The 22,000-nt window shown below is 45.0% G+C and overlaps 1 protein-coding gene and 1 pseudogene across 2 annotated transcripts; one reads left to right on the top strand and one right to left on the bottom strand.

The window, feature by feature from the left end:
• Positions 1-6,910, bottom strand: part of LOC103600939 — a 28,551-nt pseudogene extending 21,641 nt beyond the window's left edge.
• A 12,087-nt stretch (positions 6,911-18,997) lies between these two features.
• LOC103600936 (HAUS augmin-like complex subunit 4) lies at positions 18,998-20,056 on the top strand. 2 transcript variants are annotated; one of them, XM_008585288.1, is made up of 2 exons: positions 18,998-19,325; positions 19,461-20,056. In XM_008585288.1, exons 1-2 carry the CDS (start codon positions 18,998-19,000, stop codon positions 20,054-20,056), a joined length of 924 nt encoding a protein of 307 aa, XP_008583510.1. The 2 variants fall into 2 exon arrangements, with proteins under 2 accessions (XP_008583510.1, XP_008583509.1); XM_008585287.1 differs by having other exon boundaries at positions 18,998-20,056.
• Positions 20,057-22,000: the final 1,944 nt, after the last annotated feature.

Here is a 22,000-nt window from a genome sequence, read left to right as displayed (position 1 = left end):
TCTTTGGGGTTCAACATTGAGATATGTTGATCAAATCAATATTACTAGCACATATATTGTTACAAATTGTAATTATTCTTTATGCCCGTTGTCCAATCCCTCCCCATCCCCTTCTCCTTTCCCGTTCCACCCTCTAAATTGCCTAGATTTCTTCTCTCCTTCTGAAAGAATAATGGTTACTCTGTTAACTTGTTGCCTTGATGATCTGACCAATGCTGAGAGATGTGATCAGGTCCCCCAATATTATCATAGAGCAGATGCTTCTTCTGTCACTCTGGAATGGGCTTTGTGGAGAGAGACATCCTCTTCTTTTCTTTCTCTCTGCTGGTGACTCTTCTTGTGCGAATGCACTCCAGTGGCTGGTGGACCATCTGCGTGGTGGCTGTGGTGTCTAGCCGCTTTTGCAGCAGCTATGGTTATTGTGGTGGCTGTGGTGGGTCACCCACGTGGGGGTGCTGTTTTTGGCATGCTCCTTGGCACTAGCAGTATGCCTGGTTGTGGAGAGTGTTTGGTCCCTTCTCCATGCCTCTGGTCCCTGGGCAGAGCCCAAGGCACTGGCGCCATGTGCCTGGTTGTGGGAGAGGGGTCCAGTCCCCTTCTCCATGTCCCGGGTCCCTGAGTGGGCCCCGAGGTACAGGCACAGTGTGCTGGTTGTGGGAGAGAGGTCCATTCCCCTTCTCCTTGCCTTGGGTCCCTGGGCAGGCCCCAAGGTGCTGGCATGGTGTGCCTGGTTGTCGGAGGGTGGTCCAGTCCCCTTCTCCATGCCCCGGGACCTTGGGTAGACCCTGAGGCACTGGCTTGGTGTGCCTTGTTGTGGGAGAGAAGTCCAGTCCCCATCTCCATGCCTCAGGTCCCCAGGTGGGCTCCAAGGTGCTGGCATGTTGTGCCTGGTTGTGGGAGGGTGGTCTGGTCCCTGACTCCATACCCTAGGTCCCTGGGTGGGCCCCAAGGGTGCTGGCTCAGTGTGCCTGGTTGTGGAAGAGGGGTCCAGTCCCCTTCTCCATGCTTCAGGTCCCCAGGTGGGCCCCAAGGTGCTGGCATGTTGTGCCTGGTTGTGGGAGGGTGGTCTGGTCCCTGACTCCATACCCTAGGTCCCTGGGTGGGCCCCAAGGGTGCTGGCTCAGTGTGCCTGGTTGTGGAAGAGGGGTCCAGTCCCCTTCTCCATGCTTCAGGTCCCCAGGTGGGCCCCAAGGTGCTGGCATGTTGTGCCTGGTTGTGGGAGGGTGGTCTGGTCCCTGACTCCATACCCTAGGTCCCTGGGTGGGCCCCAAGGGTGCTGGCTCAGTGTGCCTGGTTGTGGAAGAGGGGTCCAGTCCCCTTCTCCATGCTTCAGGTCCCCAGGTGGGCCCCAAGGTGCTGGCATGGTGTGCCTGGTTGTGGGAGGGGGGTCCAGTCCTCTTCTCCATGCTTCAGGTCCCGAGGCTGGCCCCAACGCACTGGTGCAGTTTGCCTGGAAGTGGGAGTGGGGTCCGGTCCCCAGATCCAAGCTGCCAGTTCCCAGGCAGGCCCCAAGGTGCTGGTGGTGTGCCTGGCCCGGAACTAAGTTTTTGTCCTTTGCTTCTAACACGGGGGAACTTCCTGTGGGAACCAGTACTTGAGTGTGTGGTTGTTTAAATTGCTACTTTGCTGCTGTTTCCCTAGGGAAGGCTTTTTGTGCTGCTCAGGGTTTAATGGTTGACCTTATAGGTACTTCTGGCTCTCCAGAGACCCGGTGGATCTGTGTTCTGTAGAATCTCTGATCTGGGCCTGAGTTTTTTCATCAAACTGCATTCTGCATTCCTGACCAGTCTCCTCTGAGTGGTCCTGTGCTGATTGGGGGGCAGGTCGGCTGTCCTTGCTGTGCTCCAGTGTTCTCCTGGTGGGCACGTCTCCCCCACCGCCCATGCTCCAAACACTTCCCATGGGACAGGCCCTGCGCTGGTCCCTTGCGATGACTCACTGGCCTCTGAGTGGCTCCCTTTTTTCAGCTGTTCTGGCTCCTCACTCCTGCATGGGTCCATGGGAACCCTATTAGTGGTCTTGCTGTCTTAGGGGCTGCCTAGGCCCTCCTCTCCTGCCGCCTCCAAGTAACTCCATCCAAAGGGCACAGCTGCGGCTTCTGCCAGATCCTGCTCCATGTGCTCATCAGCTCAAGCCTTAAAGCAGCTGCGGCCCGAAGCGCTCAGAGCAGCTTTTTCTTTCTCTAATCGTGGTTTCTCCCCCTGCATGAACTCCATAGGTCTCTCCTCCTCTTCCGCTGAGCTCCAGCAGCCCCGGCTTGGCTGATGTTACATTTTCATAGCTGTAAATTGGTTGATTTGTGGGAGAGAGTGACGCTGGGAACCATCTATTCTGCCATCTTGATTGGATCTCCATCCCCTTATTTTTATAGTAGAGGCTTCCCATCCCACCAGTCTTTTTAAAAATATCTTTAAAATTTTAAATTTAAGGTCCAGCCTCGTGGCTCACTCGGGAGAGTGCGGCACTGGTAGCGCTGAGACCACAGGTTCGGATCCTACATAGGGATGGCTGGTGCGCTCACTGGCTGAGTGTGGTGCAGACCACACCGTGCCAAGGGTTACAATCCCCTTACTGGTCAAAAAAAAAAATTTTTTTTTAAAGTATATCTCACAGACAAATAACATATATCCTGTACTCACAGTTCAGAGAACAGTAGTAACCTAAAACCCGATGCCTCCCTTGCACTTAAGGAAAAAGATATTGCCAACACCTGTGAAAGCCCCTGTGAGCCTTTCCACCATTACCCTCCTCCCCCACCATGCGGTAGCCACTATCCGGAAATTTGTATTAACCATTTCTCTGCCTTTTAACGACCCTCTTGGCTCCAAATATTAGAAAACTCCTTTATTTAAAAGAAATCATACTCAAGGGCCGGCCCGCGGCTCACTTGGGAGAGCATGGTGCTGACAACACCAAGTCAAGGGTTAAGATCCCCTGACCGGTCATCTTTAAAAAAAAAAAAGAAAAAAGAAAAGAAAAGAAATCATACTCAAAGTCTCAATGTACTAATGGATAAAATCTGCACCACACTCTAACCAACTGAGCTAACCTGCTAGCCCTGAATAATTTCAGAATCTCTGGGTGACCAGAACGGAGTTTAAATCCAAGGCAGCAAAGCCTGCGCTTTGCCCCAGTAAAGGTGGCCCCGAGCACTATGGTATTTCCGGATTCTAAAAGGCAATTATTCAAGTATATTTGCATACCCATAATACACTGAAAATAGTACAATTGTTTTCACGTTAAAACAAATTTATTTCTCACTCCACCTTCCTGAAGATGAAAATATTACTTACAAAATTTCCGGGAGAAATTTCTGCAGGCATTAACTCTTGGGATAATTAATCACTATCAATGTACTCGAGTTACAGATATCTGAGAAATGAGCTACAGGTCCACAGCCTCATACTCTAGTTTTTCTTCAGATCGTATAAATCTTTTGTGTTTTACTGAAGATTTCCGTGGAGAGGAGCTACTGAGTCTTAGGCCAGTTTTTTGAGGCTGGGGTTGGATAAGGCTACACATGTCGATTAAATGAAAGAGTTGTTTCTAAGTGTTGCATGTTTGTTCATTGTAGCAATTGTATCTGTCCGTTGCCCTTGCCATACAACTCCCTAATGATCTCTCTGTCGATTGTCACACAACTCCCTAATGATGTCCCCTGAAGTGCCCCGCCAAGATTGTACCACTGTTTTTTATTTTTTTAATATGGGATTTAATAGAAAACATCACATAGTAAACAGGTCCATCGATACATCAGCTTCAAACACAGTACCACGTTTTTAACTCTCTTAACTTTGCCACCTTCTGACTTGCTAACCTATTTTTACTTGCCTTTTGGGTAGTAGTTGGTATTTGTCTTTTATGGTGATGGTTTCCATTTTCATTCACCTCTAAAAATGGTGCAGTTTGCTTTTTCCTGTTTTAGTAAATGTGATATACAGTAGGCATTCCTTTTGGGCCTTTGGCTGTCAAAGATTCACATTTTACTGCCTGTGGTTATATTTGGTTCATTTTCATTGCAGCACTGTTGAGTAGAAATATAATGCAAGGACAGGTGGAATTTAACTTTTCAGAAACCACATTAAACAAAGAGAAACAAGTGAAGTTGATTTCAATAATGTATTTTATTTAATCCAATAATACAAAATGTTATTTGTATATGTAATAAATATAATTGAGATGTTTTACATTATTTACCCGCATACTTTAGTCCTTGCTTTTGACAGAGCTAATATTTATTTTATTATTTTTTTTAAAGATAACTGGTGAGGGGATCTTAACCATTGGCTTAGTGTTGTCAGCACCACGCTCACCCAAGTGAGCTAACCGGCCATCCATATACAGGATTCAGACCCGGGGCTTTGGTGTTATCAGCACCACACACTCCCTGGTGGCCCCAAATGCAACCGTTCTAGTGGGCTGCGGAGTCGCCCACGCACAGAGCCATGAACTCGTGCGGATGCTCGAAGGCCGGGAAGGCATCACTGAGGACATAGTGGGACTGGGTGCCCAGCACATTGGTCAGGTTTCTCAGGTTCCTGAGGGCGATGAACTCTCTGTCCAGGTAGATGCCCCCGAACTTCCACATGAGTGTGATCCCGGAGGCCTTAGAGAGCAGGCATCAGGTAGGGCTCCCACAGTCACCACATGACCACATCACAGGCTGCCACGGGTGTGTCCCAGAACAGTTCCCCCAGGTCCAGCAGGAGCATCTGGACATTGGGGGAAAAACCCAAAAGTGGGGTGCACAGGTGCTGGGGCAAGGAGGCTTTACTGCTGGGCAGCCCCTTAGTCAAGACCACCATCCGGACTCCGGATGGGTCCTGGCAGTCAACTTCACCGACCACATGGACAGGAAGTTGTGGTTGATCCCTTCAAAGTTTCCAGGAAGAAGATGGTGGTGGGTACCAAGGGGAGACAGGGGATGTCTGCAGGCAGGTTATAGAATTGCCCCTGGCCCTCAGGCTCTCCCACAATGTGCCAATACATCATGACGGACACGAAACGTGAACTGGAAGCCGATGATGAACAGGGTGCAGACCCGCTGCCTTGGGGGCCCTGGAGCAAACGCAGCAGGCAGTAGGGGTGAGGGGAGGCTTGGACATGGTCTCCCCACATCACACCAGGAAACTTCAGTAGGAACAGGCTGATCTGTCAAGTGGGAGAAGAGGGTTAGAGACTGAGGTCTGGCAGGGTCCCCTTTGCTCTCTCTAACACACCTGTGAGCACCCCAGGGACTGGGCCAGTGTCACCTACAGTGTGGAGCCAGCATGGGCCAGGCCAGGGTCTGACCCATGTGAGGACCATCAGAATCAATGGCTTTGCCACATGGCTCACATACCTCTGTGCCTGGGGATGCCCGTGTGACTTGAGGCCCAGCTCATCCACCCCTCAACTGAATGAATCAGATTTGGGACTCATCCAAGGCAGACCACTAAGTAGCCTCTAGGACTTTTAACATGAATTCAGGCTCCACAGGCCTGAGCTCTGGCTCGTTAATGGGTGGCATGGCTAGCTCACTCACAAGCAGGACGCTTGGCTCTAGGCACAGGGTATGCCTGCCAGGTCCCAAAACCCTTTGCCCCAGACTTGATGGGGTCTCCTGGTCCCTGATTGTCCCAGCCCTGGCCTAGGGCTGTGCTTCTCACAGACACAGGTCTAGAGTAAAAGGGACAGGGAGGTTGCACCATAGTCCGTGTCCTTCACTAGTACTGTTGCCCATGGATCCTCACTCTCCTGGAGATGTCCACTTGGCCAGTACCCAGGAATATTCCTAGGTGCCCTAGAGGTGGCTGGGGGAACAAGACAGGCTTGGGCCCTGTAACTAGGGGTGGGGTTGTGCGAACACCTGGGAGGCATGGGACCCCAATTCTGCCTGAACTGGTCACGAGACCTGGGGCAAGTCACTGAGGTCTCTGGCTTCCACTTTCCCACCTGCAGGACAGAAGCACTGGAACCCACCCAAGGGTTATATTTCATTCATTCGTATATTCATTCATTCACTAAATATTCACTGTCCATTCATATATGCCAGGTGACTTTCTCAGCATTGTGCACATATTAACTTGTTAAACCCTTATAACCACCCCTTGGGGTGGCAATCATCAGCCCCACCTTACAGATAGGGAAATGGAGGCACAGAGAAGTTCATTACCTCATGCAGTTCCATAGCCAATACGTGGCAGGGCAGTGGTTAGAAACCAGGCCAGCTGGCTGAAGTCTGTGCTCTCACCACTAAACCACCCTGCCTGGGAAGGGTGGCACGAATAAAGCTGGTACACCAGAGAGCTCAGTGACATTGACCTGCACTGTATTTGCTACAAACAACAATCCCAGCCACTAGCTACTCAGTGCCTTCTACGTGCTCTGTGCCCGATTCACACCCCACTGGCCCTCAGCAACCCCAGGGGGCAGTTGCATCATTTCTACTTCAGGGGCCAGGAAACTTGGGCACAAAAGGGTGGAGGGACTGGGTGCAGCTTTGGTACTAAGGGGAGCTGGGAATCGGAAGTCCCCTCCCCAGGACGGGTGGAAAATTTGAGTGGTATTCTCATAGCCTGAGGGTGGTGCTGGGAGCCTGGGGCTTGAGCAGTTGGACTGGGCCCTCCCCGGGGTCAAGGGTAGGGAGCTGATATGATGTCACTGGCTGGTCAATGACCAGCCTGGGCAGCTCACTGGGGAGAGATGGGGACCAGGGCAGCCCTTAGGCCTCCTGGAGACACGCCCTAGCTCGGCAGCCGCCAGTCTCTGCTAACACGAACTTGTCCACCTGAGGCTCCAGGGGTGGCAGGTAGCGGACCACCAGGCTCGGGTAGCGAGGTGGCTGCAGGACACTTCCCGAGAGCCCTGGGGGTGGGAGCACCAACCCTCCACTGCAGTGGTATTTTCTAATGATTCCAATCCTGTTCATGGCAAGGTGGTGGGGATGTGGGGGGATGGGGTGAAGAGGGTGGAGGTAGGAATGAGGGATGATTTGACTTGTAGAGGACGCAGAACTTGACTTCTACCCTCTTAGGGTCTCTGGTTGGAACTGAGAATTATATTGGAACAAAACAGATGAACAGATTTTTAGAGCTGGCTGGTTAGCTTAACTGATTAGAGTGGGGTGGATTTTTGTTTGTTTTTTAGGGGAGTCAAGTGAAGCAGTGGGAGTGGAGAAGGAACAAAGACACCTGTAACTGGTTGTGATCAATTAGTTGTAAACACCACTGCATTCGGACCCACCTAGAGTGCGGTGTTGTAACACCAAGGTCAAGGGTTCAGATCCCCATACTGGCCAAAGAAAAAGATTTTTTACATGTACAGGGGAACTCCCATAGGAAAATGAAGACCCCAAACGTTGATAGGCCCAAGTGCTTATATAGTACGTTGAACAAAGAATAGCACTGTGGAAAAGTAAAATGTATGGGGAGACTAAAGGGAGATAAGAGTTATTTTAATAGGGCCGTTCGTACAGATTTCTTGGCTTTGGCCTTGGCTCCCCATCTTTGGTGATAACAGTGTTCCTTCCCTCCTGGTATGGGGATGGCATCTTTCACATGGGCGTTTTATCTCCGGCTTTCAGGAGGAAGTGAGAGTGCCCTTCTCGCACCTCTCGTTTTTCAAGTGCCTTTAGTTCAAAATAATCCTTATGCCAAAGTGGCATCTTTTGGGGTGGCATATTCTGCTACACTTCGGATCTAACTGCAGAAGAGAAGAGACCAGACTGCCACCCCCCTCCCTGTGAGAGAAAATCCAAGAATCTAGTCCTTTTCTCAAGGGGAAAACCAAAGTCCTGGACATTGCGGAATCCGTGCACGTGCACTGTCTGTGTGGTAGCCACTAGCCATGTTGGCTATTTAAATTTAATTAAATAAAATTAAACACAATTAAAAATTCATACACCAGAGAGCTCAGTGACATTGACCTGCACTGTATTTGCTACAAACAACAATCCCAGCCACTAGCTACTCAGTGCCTTCTACGTGCTCTGTGCCCGATTCACACCCCACTGGCCCTCAGCAACCCCAGGGGGCAGTTGCATCATTTCTACTTCAGGGGCCAGGAAACTTGGGCACAAAAGGGTGGAGGGACTGGGTGCAGCTTTGGTACTAAGGGGAGCTGGGAATCGGAAGTCCCCTCCCCAGGACGGGTGGAAAATTTGAGTGGTATTCTCATAGCCTGAGGGTGGTGCTGGGCTGAACCACCTCACTTCTACAGTGAAGCTGGGCTGGTCCCTGGGCACAAAGGAGAGGTGGCCAGGGGAGCGGTTGACTTTGGAAGATCTGTGAACTCCCTTTTTTACCTCCCTTTTGGAGATTGCCCTTCTCCCACTTCACAAAATAAAGACTTTCCTGTCATGTACCCTAAACCTTATGCAGGTAAAATGCTAGGGGCTATGAAAACCTTCAGGATTCCCTATAAAAAGTCAATTAAAAATATTTGCACCTATTTTGAGAAAATGAAGGCAACTGGGTGTAGAGCTAGGGCTGGATTTGGAGCTCACAGATCCCTCAAGCCCATTGTCCACACTGTGTCACAAACCCTTCACACACAGGTCTACAAGCTAGGTAACTGGCAAAAAGGTCCCTGGAGCCTTGGTTGAAGAAAAAGTAGTCTTTATTCAGCACACACGTCTAAGAGTTAGGCAGTCCAAAGAGAAACTCAGAAACTCAACTGCTACCAGCAAAATCCAAAGAAAAACTGAGCAGCTGGCAGCAAAGTAAACATGCTCTATTTCTAGACATGAGCTCTCTGCTGGCCAGCCACTGCTTCACAAACTCAAGAACACGCAATAGCAACAAAACTAAAAACATACATGGGTGCACATGTGCACTAACTCAACCCACACACAATTGTTTACAAGGAATATGCTGCACCACGTCCAACTGCACCTGAGACAAGGGGGCCTGACTAAACTGTTTTCCTCACGCTGGGTAACAAATTCTTTTGTAAATTAAAAGACTTCCAAGTCTTTTCTTTCAACAGAATTTAAGGACTTAATCTAGTTGTCATGTGATAGTTCATTATATGGCAATGAGTGACATTGTTGAAACTCTACTCATTTATGGGAACATGCTTTTATATGTTACAGCCATACAAAAAAAAGGAAAGAATATGCTGGAACTAAACTCTGTGTCCTCTAGCAATAAGTAATATGCATCCATCTAACTAAGAGATGAAATTTCAATAAATCTTACTTTTTTTTTTTGTCTTTTTTCGTGACCAGCAACGGATTGCAACCCTCAGTGTCACGCCCGTACCGGGCCGGGACTGGTAGCGGGATCGCAACCCTCGGTGTTGCACCCGCACCTCACTCAGCCAGTGAGCGGCTGGTCTGTATGTGGGATCCGAACCCTCGTCGGGAGCGCCGCTGTGCTTCCCAAGCGGCGCACTGTAGCAGTGTGCCACCAGGCCGGCCCATAAATCTTACTTTTATGATTAATAATTACCAAAATTTGTAATATATAGTATTGACCACGTGTGGGCTATTAATAATTGTAATGATGAGTCAGTCCAGGAGAAAAATAATGAATAGTATTTTAACTCCAAAGAATACAGAAAAAAATTTAATTCAATTAATTACTTGTTATGTCACAGAAAAATATGATTAGATGATTAATAATATACTTTTAGGAATCAAAATGTATTCTATTGTACTAAATTGCTGGGGAAATGGAAACAGGAAAACAAGCTCAAGAAGAAAAAATAATTATGTAAAGAAGTTTAATTTTTTTTGTTGTTGCTGGCCTGTACTCGGATCAGAACCCATGACCTTGGTGTTATAAGTCTGTGCTCTAACCAACTGAACTAACCTCCCAGCCCGAAATTTTAATTTTTTTTTTCCTTTTTGTCTTTTTTCGTGATCGGTAACGGGATCGCAACCCTCGGTGTCACGCCCGCACCGCGCTCAACCAGTGAGCAGAACGGTCTCTATATGGGATCCGACCCCTCGGCGGGAGTGCCGCCACACTCCCAAGCGCCGCACTCTACCGAGTGTGGACCAGTAAGGGGATCGCAACCCTTGGCTTGGTGTCACCCGCAACGCGCTCAGCCAGTGAGCGCACCGGCCAGTCCCATATAGGATCCGAACCCTTGGCGGGAGCGTCACTGCGTTCCCAGCACCACACTCTCCCGAGTGCGCCACGGGGCTGGCCCTAAATTATACTTTTATGATTAATAATTACCAAAATTTGTAATATATAGTATTGAGCAAGTGTGGACTATTAATAATCGTAATGATAAGTCAATCTGGGGGAAAAATAATGAATAGTATTTTAGCTTCAAAGGATACAGAAAAAAATTTTAATTCAATTAATGTGCTTCTTATGTCATAGAAAAATATGATTAGATACATGATTAATAAAATACTCTTAGGAATAAAGGTATACTCTATTTGTATTAAATTCTTGGGGAAATCGAAACAAAAAAACAAGCTCAAGAAGAAAAAATAATGATGTAATGAAGTTTAATGTGTGTGTGTGTGTGTGTGTGTGTGTGTGGGGCTGTTCTGTACTGAGATCAGAACTCATGACCTTGGTGTTACAAGGTTGCGCTCTAACCAACTGAACTAACCTGCCAGCTCAAAATTTTAATTTTTAAAAAATGATGATGGATATCAATCAAATCTCTTAGGTATTTAGTTTCCATTGATTACATTTTTAAAGTGATGTAACAGTTTGGAACATCAATATTTACAGTGCACGGAGTATTCATCCTTTGCATATGTTTAAAGTTATGATATTATAAGTTATCACAAGAAACTGTATATATGATCTTTAAAATGTGCAAGAGGAACACAAATTTTCAGAGTTCTTTTAGGTCATGGGAACAGGCATTCGACTCCATGACCTTCGCAGGTGGGCCTTGTGGCTAGACTGAGCACTAAAGGGAAGCAGCACTTCCTTGTGGCCAGAACAGAGGCTGCAGCAGAAATGAGCAAAGCGTCCCACAAACGAGGTAAAGCAAGAGCTGAGACTCAGACGCCAGGTCTACCTGTCCTCCAGGGAGAGTCTCTCTCCACGGCAAAATTTGAAAGGGTTGGATATTGTTTCTACATGCGGACCCGCCTCTTGTGTAGCTGTGGCCTGGGATCCAGCCACAACAAATAGAACAAAGTACAAGAACAGGCAAGAATGATTTAACATTATCTCTCAATGTAGATAATCATTATATAAGAGATTAGAACAAAACCACTTGATAATCCCATAAATACAGAAAATGTATATGCTAAACTCAAACAGCCATTCATTTTGTATATTTTTATACATATATATTTATATATTTAAATATTCTTATACTAGAAATAGAAAGGAATCAGCTTAATTTAATGAAGAATATCAATTTAAGAAGTTGAGCAAACATCAAATGTAACAGAAACTGGTGTAAATTTTCCCATTAGAGTCCAGAAGAAGGCAGAAGTGACAGTATCACCACTTCCATTCAGTTTTGCACTTCAGGTTCTTGCCAGAAAAATAAAACAAGAAAAGCGAGAGAAAATTCAAGGATCGGAAAAAGAAAAACAAAATTATTGGTACACTCATGCCATATGATGATTTTCATAGAAGATCCAAAAGGATGTAGAACTCGATAACCAAAAGAATCTGCTCTGACCAGGTCAGCTAAATTATAGTGCCTTCGGAGGTCTGAGATAAGGCAGTAATCACGTCCACCTATTCTGAAAAATGTTATCATAAGACCATTTCACGTAAAAGCAGCCATAATGACACCAGAGAGCCATAAAATAACCCAAGATGCTTTTTGTAAACCTTATGCTAGAACCTTCCATGTACAATGTAACCTAATAATCTCAAAATCTATACGTCATGTACAACCAATAGAAAAATTGATAAAGTGATTAAGAGGGCTGTCCTTCTACCTCTTTCCTTTGATTTCTCCCTCTTCTTGTGATTACAAAATGCTAAGCTCTCCTGGCCCTCTTTGGAATACTTTTCTCATGTCAACCTGACTGTGCGTCTCTCTGGTTGCAATCGTCATATTGGTTTAATAAATACTTGCTATATGTATCTGATCTCAGTTCCATTTTTAGGTCAGCAAACTATACTGTCCAATAAGGTGGCCACTGGTCACATGTAACTATTGAGCACTTGAAATGTGGCCAGTCTGAATTGACATGTACTGTAGATGTAAAATACATGCTGGAATTTGAGGATTTTGTAATGGAAAAAAATGTAAAATATCTCATTAGTAATTTCATATTGATTATAATGAAATAATTTTTTGATATATTGGGTTAAACAAACTATATCACTTAAATAAATAAAATATAATTAATTTGACCTGTTTATTTTTATTTTATTAATGTGAATACTAGGAGATATAAAATCACATATGTAGCTTATTATATTTCCATCAGATAGTGCTGATTTTTTTTTTTTCTTTTTCCTTTTTGTCTTTTTTACTGACCAGTAACGGGATCGCACCCCTCGGTGTTGCGCCCGCACCGCGCTCAACCAGTGAGCGGGAACTGGTCTCCACATGGGATCCGAACCAGTGCGCCACTGGGCCAGCCCAGATAGTGCTGATTTAGATAACCCTTTAGAATTAAAACTAGGGTTCAGCAAGGTTGTTGGATACAGGACTGATAACACAAAAATAAATGACATTTTCAGACATAATAAATTATTGAAATGATAACAATCAATTAAAAATCTATCACTTATAATAGAAATTACTCCTAAGATATTAGGTACAAATATAAAAAGAATCCAATATGCAGTCAATTATATAGCTTTATAGAACCATGTAAATAAATAAAAAAATATGAATAGAAAGATATATCAAGGTCATAGACTGCTAGACTCAGAATCAGAAAGATGAGAAATTCATCCCAATTTTACTATAAATTCAAAGCAATTTCAATCAAAAATGTCAACAAAAATTGTTATGTTCTGTATTTTTTGGTTTCTCGGTTATTTTTGTTTTGTTTTGTTTCTTTTCCTGGGGAGCCGGCTGGTTCAGGGATTAAACCCTGTACCTTGGTGTTATCAGCACCACGCTCCAACCAACTGAACTAACCCACCAGACCTCTAGGTTATTTCTTGTATTAAACATTAGCATGAATTGTTGCCAGAAATGGAAGTACAGTCCACACCATAAACAATGAAAGCTGTACCAGCCCCTCAAACCCCACATTTACAATCAGGGGTGAGTCCTCGCTTTGGACTCAGAAATCCTGGAAACGACTTGACGTTCTATGGATTTGCAATGGCTAAAAACAAAAATTAACTTTCCTACGGTTTTCTAACCAGTGAAAGCTGCCTGGGAGGGGACCTTTCCAGAGTGGAGCAGAGCAAAGGCCAGGAGAGGAAGTCCCCTAAAACCCAGGAGCAGGGAAACACTCCCTCCCAAGTCCCAGTGGGGAGAGAGCTCAAAGTGTCCAGAGACCCACGCCTTTCCTGACCCCTTAGCCCGTAGCCCCCTCGCTAATCTCGGTGAGGTGTAGCTATCATGACATGGTGGGAACTTTTCATCTCCACGCTTCTCTTTAACTTCCCATTACATTGTGAAACATAACAAGCATATAGATGAATATCAAAGCATGTACGCCTGGCTGGCAGGTGAGCTCAGGTGGTTAGAGTGCGGTGTCACAACACCAAGGTCAAGGGTTCCAATCTCCATACCAGCAGCTGCCACAAAACAAAACAAAGAAAGATTGTGATGATGATTGCACAACTCTGTGAATACACTAAGACCCACAACAAAGTAAGATTGTGATGATGATTGCACGACTCTGTGAATACACTAAAACCCACTGAATTGTACACTTTAAATGGATGAATTGTGTGACTTTTGAATTATATCCAATTAATTCGTTTAAAAAATGTATTAGACAAATTTAAATCACCTACATGTCACATGTGATTTGCTTGCTAGCAAAGGAACCAGCAAAGTGTAAAAAAAAGAGTGTAAGTTCAGAGAAGATGTGAAAGTTGGACAGCGGAATGTTTACACCAGCAACTGGGAAAAAGAAAGAGCTGGTTTCCTTTCACATGGCTGCCCCGTTAGCACGTTCGTTAGCAAGGAGTCGGTGCAGGCTGGTCGGGGCCTGCAGCTGAGCGCCGCGGGGGAGAGGACAGCGCACGGTAAAGGCGAAGGGTAGGGAGACACGAAGTCTGAAATGGGAGCAGCAAGATCTCATCCTAAAGGAAGCGTCCTGGGAGGCAGGAAACCGGGAACTGAGCGCCCAATCTCCAACAGGACATTGCCAGGAATTCTCATACGGCAGGCAAAGGTGCAGAATATATTTTCTTTTTCAATTGAATAGCAGTCTTTATTTAAAAGAAAGCAAACTCAGTCGTACAAATAAAACAGGCAAAACCCAAGTCTGAGCAGGACGGGATTTAGACGTCAACGAGCCAATCCACCGCTTTGCCCCCTAATGGTGAGGAAGGGACACTGCGCCAATGGGCTTATTTGCATACCCACAGTGCGCTGCGCACAGAACAGGTCCAAAACGGCGAATTAAAAATTTTTCCCGCATACATATTTTGTGAAAAGTCGACTCTTACTTACAAAAGAACCTGGAAATTTTTCCCTAGCTGCAGAATCTTCACGTTCACCGGCCACCATCAGTTTTAGGAGTTTATATACTCTGAGGAGCGAGTTATGGAGGCAAATGAGGCATATTCTGGTTTCTCTTCAGATCGCATAAATCTTTCGCCTTTTACTAAAGATTTCCGTGGAGAGGACCAACTCTGAGTCTGAAACCAATTTTTTGAGGCCTTGCTTCGGCGAGGCTACTTTACGATGTTTAAAGACAGACGCTGAATGGAGTTATTTAGCAAGAGAAGATGTAGATAGCTGGCAGGACGTTCTTTTCTTTGATAACGTTATAACTTTGTTATAGTTATTACAGAGTGACTATTTTTCATTCACGGTAACCTTTTCTATTTTGTTTAGATTATCTCCCAAAACTGGGGAGAAGTTGTTCGTTTCAGTACGTTTGATTGATGCAAAGTATTACTTCAGTATGTAACCAATATAAAAGATAATTAATTAAACGTTTCTTTATTTATTTACTTTTTACCGTAATAAATCTTTTAAGCCCGGTGTGTATGTCACACTTCGCGCACTGCAGTCAGGACTGGCCGCGTCTCAGGCGCTCAGTCAGCGCACGTGGCTAATGACTGAGTGCTGGACAGCGGCGCAGCCGTGTGTCACAGTTTATGGGCAGACCACAGTGTGTGGATCCATTCTCCCTTCATGGAGGTTTGGTTCCCCCCCAGATTTTGGCTGTCGGAACTCCTAGCGAACCTGTGCACGACTTTCTTTCCCTGAAGTGTGGAATGGACTCGCTGGGTCATGAGGCGGGTAGGTATAATAATTTTTCCCCAAAGTGTGCGTGTGCCCATTTACACTTCCATCAAGTGGCCTGTGCACATACCCATTTGCTTCTCATCCTTACTGGCCCTGAGTATGCTCAGAAGTCAGTTTTTATTCACCTGGTAGTTATGAAAGGGTCTCTTACAGTGGTTTTGTCCCGCCCTGTGTATTGGCTGGTGTCTCCTTTCTCCAGGGATCTGCGATGACAACTCTGACATGTCAGCTTTCCTTATATGCGTGCAAATGTTTCTGGGCTATCTGTTCTGTTCCATGGGTCTATTTATCTGTCCCTGAGCTAATAACACACATCTTAATTACTATGGATTTATAAGACTTGAAATCTGGTAGGCTTCATCCCTCTACGGTTTCCTTTTCAGGAGTAACTTGGCTATCCTTTGTTCTCCCAAAAATGCTATATTAGTCCGTTTGTGTTATTTATAACAAAATACACAGAACTGGGTATTTTATAAAGAAAAATGACATTTATTGCTTTCAGTTTCTGAGGCTGGAAAGTTCAAAGTCCTTCTGGTGGTGGCAGCAGTGATGGGGGGGGTCTCATGTAAGGTGGTGAAGCAGAGAGAGCAGAAGGAGAGAAAGACTCTTCTCTTCTTTTAAAGCCCTCAGAACCACGCCCTTGGCCACCATTTTCAATCCATTCAGTACTGCACAGTCCTAGAGTCCAATCACCTCTTTAAGGCTCCACCTTTCAATTACCATAATAGGATTTCCCACCCGCAACAGTAACAGTGGGAGTTAAACTTCTATATACTAACTTCAGGGGACACAATTCAATCAATCCACAGCATACATAAAAATAAGATTTGACAATAATGAGAAACAAGCATGGTACAATGGGGTATAAAAGTGGCTGGTTCTTTGAAAAGATTAATATAGTAGACAAGATTGATCAAGAAAAGGCAATATTAGTGTTAAAAGAGGGGACATAAGAACACAAGCAGGGTGGAAATGGAAAAATAATAAAGAATACCATAAAGAATTTTTGGCCAACATACTTTAAAATTTAGAGTAAATGTTTAGACTTTTAGAAAAATGTAATTTACTAACTTGGATCAAAAAGATCTAGAAAACATGAATAAATATACCTGTAGGGTAAATGCTGGACATAGACCTATTCCCCCTCCTCGTGCACATCAGAGTTCCTCCGCCCCCTGGGAAACTACCCCTGGCCAAGGTAGTTACCCAAGGAAAGGCACGTCTCCTTTAAGACAAACATCCCCTGTAAGACATGGAAGACTGGAGGAAGCAGGAATCCTAAGTAAATGAATTAGCATGCTGGTGTTAAAGTACTCTGGTGCTAGGAGGGTAGCAGGTAGGTTTGAGGCACTCGTACTTACCCGGCTATGTCCCAGCTGTGTCCTGCCCGGCTGTGGCCATCAGGCACTCATGTTTGCCCAGCTGTGCCCCTCTATGCTGTAACCAAGACCCTCAACTGGATGTCATACAGACCCAGCTGCAGCTGCACTCTTGCCTTGTTTCACACTGAGGTTCACACACACTGGTGTAAAAGAATTTTCCCTTCTGCTTCTGCCGTTGTCATTTTCTACCCTGAGACAGAGTTATAACTACATAAGATCATAAGATCACCCCTCTTGCCTTGTTACAAAAACCCAGAAATACTATAATTTAAAAATAACAGCCCCACCGCATTCAGGGTTCAGCCTTTGAGACTAGATTCTGCTGAGCCAATGCTGGCATATTAATAAACTCTGTTTCCTGTATTAAGCCTCAGTGTTTCCTGATCTCCCTGCAAGTTCACAGTAACACACTGCAGCAGGTTAACTTATCCACTCAGCCAGATCTCTTGTGCACTCTGAGTTATGTGAGCTGGGTGAGGGTCTACGTGTAAACATACAAATGATTTACACCTCTGCTCTGATCTGTTTGCTATATAACTGTTGTACGTACCCCATGGCGGGGCAGATTTCCAGCTGGTCAGCCACTGTCAGCACCTCCCATAGGTCTAGTAAACTGATTAGCCTGGTGAGTTCATAGGAACAGGCAAACACTACATGAATGCCCTTTTAGATTCGTACCCCATGGCGGGGCAGATTTCCAGCTGGTCAGCCACTGTCAGCACCTCCCATAGGTCTCGTAAACTGATTAGCCTGGTGAGTTCATAGGAACAGGCAAACACTACATGAATGCCCTTTTAGATGTGGGGCTCTCATAATACAACACCTATAACCACTTGTCTTAGTCCATTTGTGCTGCAGTAACAAAATACCACAGACTTGGCAATATATAAACAACAGAAATTTATTTCTCACAGTTCTGAAGGCTGGGAAGTCCAAGGTCAAGGTACCAGCAGGTTCAGTGTCTGGTGAGGGCCTTCTTGCTGCATGGTGGGAGGCAGAGGGCGAAAGGGGATGAATGTTGTGTCCTCACACGGCAGAAGAGCAGAAGAGAATGAAGGGCCCTAATCCCATCCGTGAGGGCTCTGTCCTCATGACTTAATCACCCCCTAAAGGCCCCACCTCTTAATACTGTCACATTGGTGATTGTTTCAACATATGAATTTTGAGGGACACATTCAGACCATAGCACCATTTAAGGAAACTATTTGTTAAAAATCTAGCCACTCACTCCCTCACACGCCCCAATACATACAGGATAAAGACAGGCTTCAGTGGTTTTACAGATTATTTCTACTAACCATTCAAGGAACAGATAACCCCCAAATTATATAATTGTTCTAGAGATTACAAAAAAGAGGGAACAAGCCCCAACTTATTTTCTACTTTAAAATCAAAGTATGGTATAGGTTTCAAAACTTTAAAATAACAGTGTGAGAAATAAAAATATAGGCCAGTATCACATATAAACATATAGGCAAAAAATCCTAAATTAAACATTAGCAAATTGGGACCAAGCTACAACCAAGCAGCTGCTGGAAGACCCCCCACCCCCAGCCCAGAGCCTCCGCCACATCCCCTCCCCCTCCCCTGCTCTGCAACATCTTAGAATGTAAAAAATATATAATAAATAAAAATTTTAAAAAATAATAAACATTATCAAATTGAACACAATCATGTTTTTTAAATACATTATTGCCCCACTTTTTAAGTGGGCCGTGCATACTGACTTCCTCCCAAAGAGTACAGTATGGAAGGGAGGGAAAGAAGAGTAACTTCACAGTGGGGAAAGGTGACAGACACTAACTGAGGCAGGTGATCGATGTCATCAACGATAGTGAAAGTCATGTTAGGTGTGCACCCTTTTTTTTTGGCGGCTGGCCTGCACAGGGATCCGAACCCTTGACCTTGGTGTTATCCGCACCATGCTCTAACCACTGTTTTAACCGGCCAGCCCCTTGATACAAGGTGATGAAAATGGCAATTTACCTCTATGGTCTTCCTCTCAAAGACATATCACCCCAGTCTAATCATGAGAAAAAAAAAATCAGACAAATTCCAAAGGAGAGACATTCTACAAAATATCTACCCATTGTTCTTCAAAACTATCAAGGTCATCAAAAGATGATAAGTCTGAGAAACTGTCATGGCCCAAAGAAACCTAAGGAGACATGACAAATATAATGTGACATCCTGGATGGGATCCTGGAATAAAAAAGGACATTAGATAAAAACTAAGGAAATCCTTGGCACTGCCTCGGAGCTTCAGCTGCCCAGGATAAGAATCCCTAGTAAATCAAATGGCATCCAGAGATTTCTGCTCACCTGGCGAAGGGATGGAAATACTTCAACATGCGTGCAGCAAGCAGCTTCCTCCTTGTAACCTGAGGGAAGAGGACCTGTTGCAGAGACTATACCTCAGCAAGCTGTTGCTGAGTCTCTCACAGCATGCAGATGGGAGTGGCTTAAGCCTCACCCTGGCAAAGGAGCAGGCTCAGGCATGGAAGGAAGTTCGACTGCATAAAACAACATGGTTGAGATCTGAGATTTTACAGAGAGTCATTCAAAAGCTGCTTGTGGACTACTATGTAAAGACGCAGAACACAAATTTAACTTCTGACAACAAAACGTTTCATGAGACCCTTGAACAGTGGTTACTTGTGACTGAACTGACATGGCTCGTAAGTCCTAGCCAGGAGAGGGAGATGCCTCCACTGCTAGGGTTGGAGAAAGTGGACCTTCTGGAGCTCATGCCACCCTCAGAGGATTGTGCGTGGATGAGAGCTTGGCTCAAGCTAGAAATGGAGGAGGAGCTCAAGAAGAAATGTTTCACTCTGCTCTGCTACCATGATCCCAATTCGGATGCTGACAGTGAAACACTGAAGGCAGCAAAGGTATGGAAACTGGCAGAGGTCCTGGTGGATGAGAAGCAGCAGGGCCAGGATGCCAAGAGCCAGCAGAAGGAGCAGATGGTGCTGCTGGAGAAGAAGAGTGCCACCTACTCCCAGGTGCTTCTCTGCTGCCTCGCCTTGTTGCAGAGGCTTCTTCAGGGACACCGGCTGAAGACTCAGTCTGAGCTAGACTGCATCGATGCTCAGTACTTGGAAATCAAGTGCAGTGCCATGATCCTTAAGCTGAGGATGGAGGAGATAAAGATTTTGTCTGACACTTATACTGCTGAGAAAGTGGAAGTTCATTGTCTCATTAGGGATCGTTTGGAGGGAGCAATTCGTCTACAAGAGCAGGACATGGAGAAGTCACGACAGGTCCTCAACACCTATGAGGTCCTCAGGGAGGAGTTGGACAGGCTGGTTAAAGAGCACACTCAACTCAAGCAGGTGACTGAGAACAAGTGCTGAGCCCTCCAAGAGTTCACCACGGCCTACCACTGAGCATTGGCAGGGCGAGGAAGCATGGCCTCTGCACAGCCACTGCCTCTTCCTCTTCCTGCTAAAAGGACCACCTCCACCTGGGGCTGCCTTCACTACAAGGGACTGTGGGGACACGTGCTTAAAACACTGCAGTCATTTAGGCACCCTACTGGTTTTTCTTCCTTGTTTACAATGACTGGGCATCTTCTGGAAAACATAGCAAACAGATTTATATAATTTTATACATAGCTGTTTGTTAGTGTCAACCCTGTATTGTATTTCATTATCTCCTGAATAAAGTAATGATATTATAAAAATAAATAAATAAATAAAATCCTTGAAACAATACTTTATTGCCAAATTGGGTGTAGGCTATGAATGTATGGATGATTTGTCATAGAAAATCTATTAATATAATTTTCCACAGTAATAGATCAAAAGAGAAATCATGATCATCTCAATATCTGCACACAGTGTAAGAAAAAAAATCACAGGAAACTAGGAATAGAATGGAACTAGCTTAATCAAAAGAATTCCTACCAGAAACCTTGCAAGGCCCAGTACAAAATGAAAATGCAGGGCCCTTGATCAAAATTATTAAGAATTTTAAGGGCCGGCCTGTGGCTCACTCAGGAGAGTGTGGTGCTGATAATACCAAGACCACGGGTTTGGATCCTATATAGGGATGGCCGGTTGGCTCACTTGGGTGAGCGTGGTGCTGACAACACCAAGTCAAGGGTTAAGATCCCCTTACTGGTCATCTTTAAAAAAAAAAGTTATTAAGAATTTTATTAAGGTAACAACAGAGCTGGGACCTTCTAAGAATAAAGACCTATGTGACTGCACGAACAGCTTGCTGCTGAATCCTAGCTGGTCTGCAACAAACTTTACCCTTAATGCTGATCTAGTAAAAGCTATGTTTGAAACAAGAAAAAGATGCCCACTGTCATCATTCAGTTCAATGTCTCTAACAGCATTCCCAGCCAATTCAGCAAAACAAAAATAAAATGTAAAGGATAAGAACTGGAAAGGAAAAAAAAAGTTGTCACTCTTAGGGCCGGCAGGTTAGCTCAGTCGGGTAGAGTATGGTGTTGATAATGCTAAGGTCAAGGGTTCGGATCCTCATACCAGACAGCCATCCAAAACACAAAACAAAAGTTGTCACTCTCAGATGATAGGCTTCTCCACATAGAACATCCAGAAGAATCTATAGGTGATCTATTAAGTTTGCTGAATATAGGTTGGCAGATTAGCTCAGTTGGTTAGAGCACCTGCTCAGAACACCAAGGTCTCAGGTTCAGATTAGTCACCCGCCCAGAAAAAACTTGCTTGAATTCAAGAGTGATACAGAAAACTCAACTGCATTACTATATGCCAGCAATTATAAATTATGATTTTTAAAAATCTGTACTAGCCACAAAAACTACAATATATTAGGAGTAAATATGATAACAAAAATCTTTATGATAAAAGTTTAAAACTATATTGAAAGTCATAAAAGTAGACCTCAATAAAGGGGAGCATGTTCATAAACATGTGATTTAAATATTTTTAAAAATTGAATCAAATCCCGCAAAGGTTTTCTTATTGAGGTTAAGTATGTTTTTCATTAAATATCATTAGTAACTCCAGCTGTATGGAAACGGAAGTGTGCCCACACACTGGAGGGACCACACTTTGGATCCTCAAGTCTTTGAGGTTCCATGACTCTCTGGAGTCTAGAATAGCTGAAACTCCAACGCTAAACCCTTGACCTTGGTGTTCATAACACCGCACCGCACGCACTCTAAGGAATGGACCAGCCCTAACTTTCCGTTTTCTTCCTCTCATTCCCTCCGTAGTGACCTCTCCCCAGGTGAAGCAGAGCAAAGACCAGAAGGTGGATTTCCACTAAAACCCAGGAGCAGAGAAACATTCTCCAAAGACCCAAAC

Source organism: Galeopterus variegatus, unplaced genomic scaffold, assembly GCF_000696425.1.
Source record: "Galeopterus variegatus unplaced genomic scaffold, G_variegatus-3.0.2 Scaffold3512, whole genome shotgun sequence".
Lineage (NCBI taxonomy): Eukaryota > Metazoa > Chordata > Mammalia > Dermoptera > Cynocephalidae > Galeopterus > Galeopterus variegatus.
This window is presented reverse-complemented; position numbering and strand designations above follow the sequence as displayed.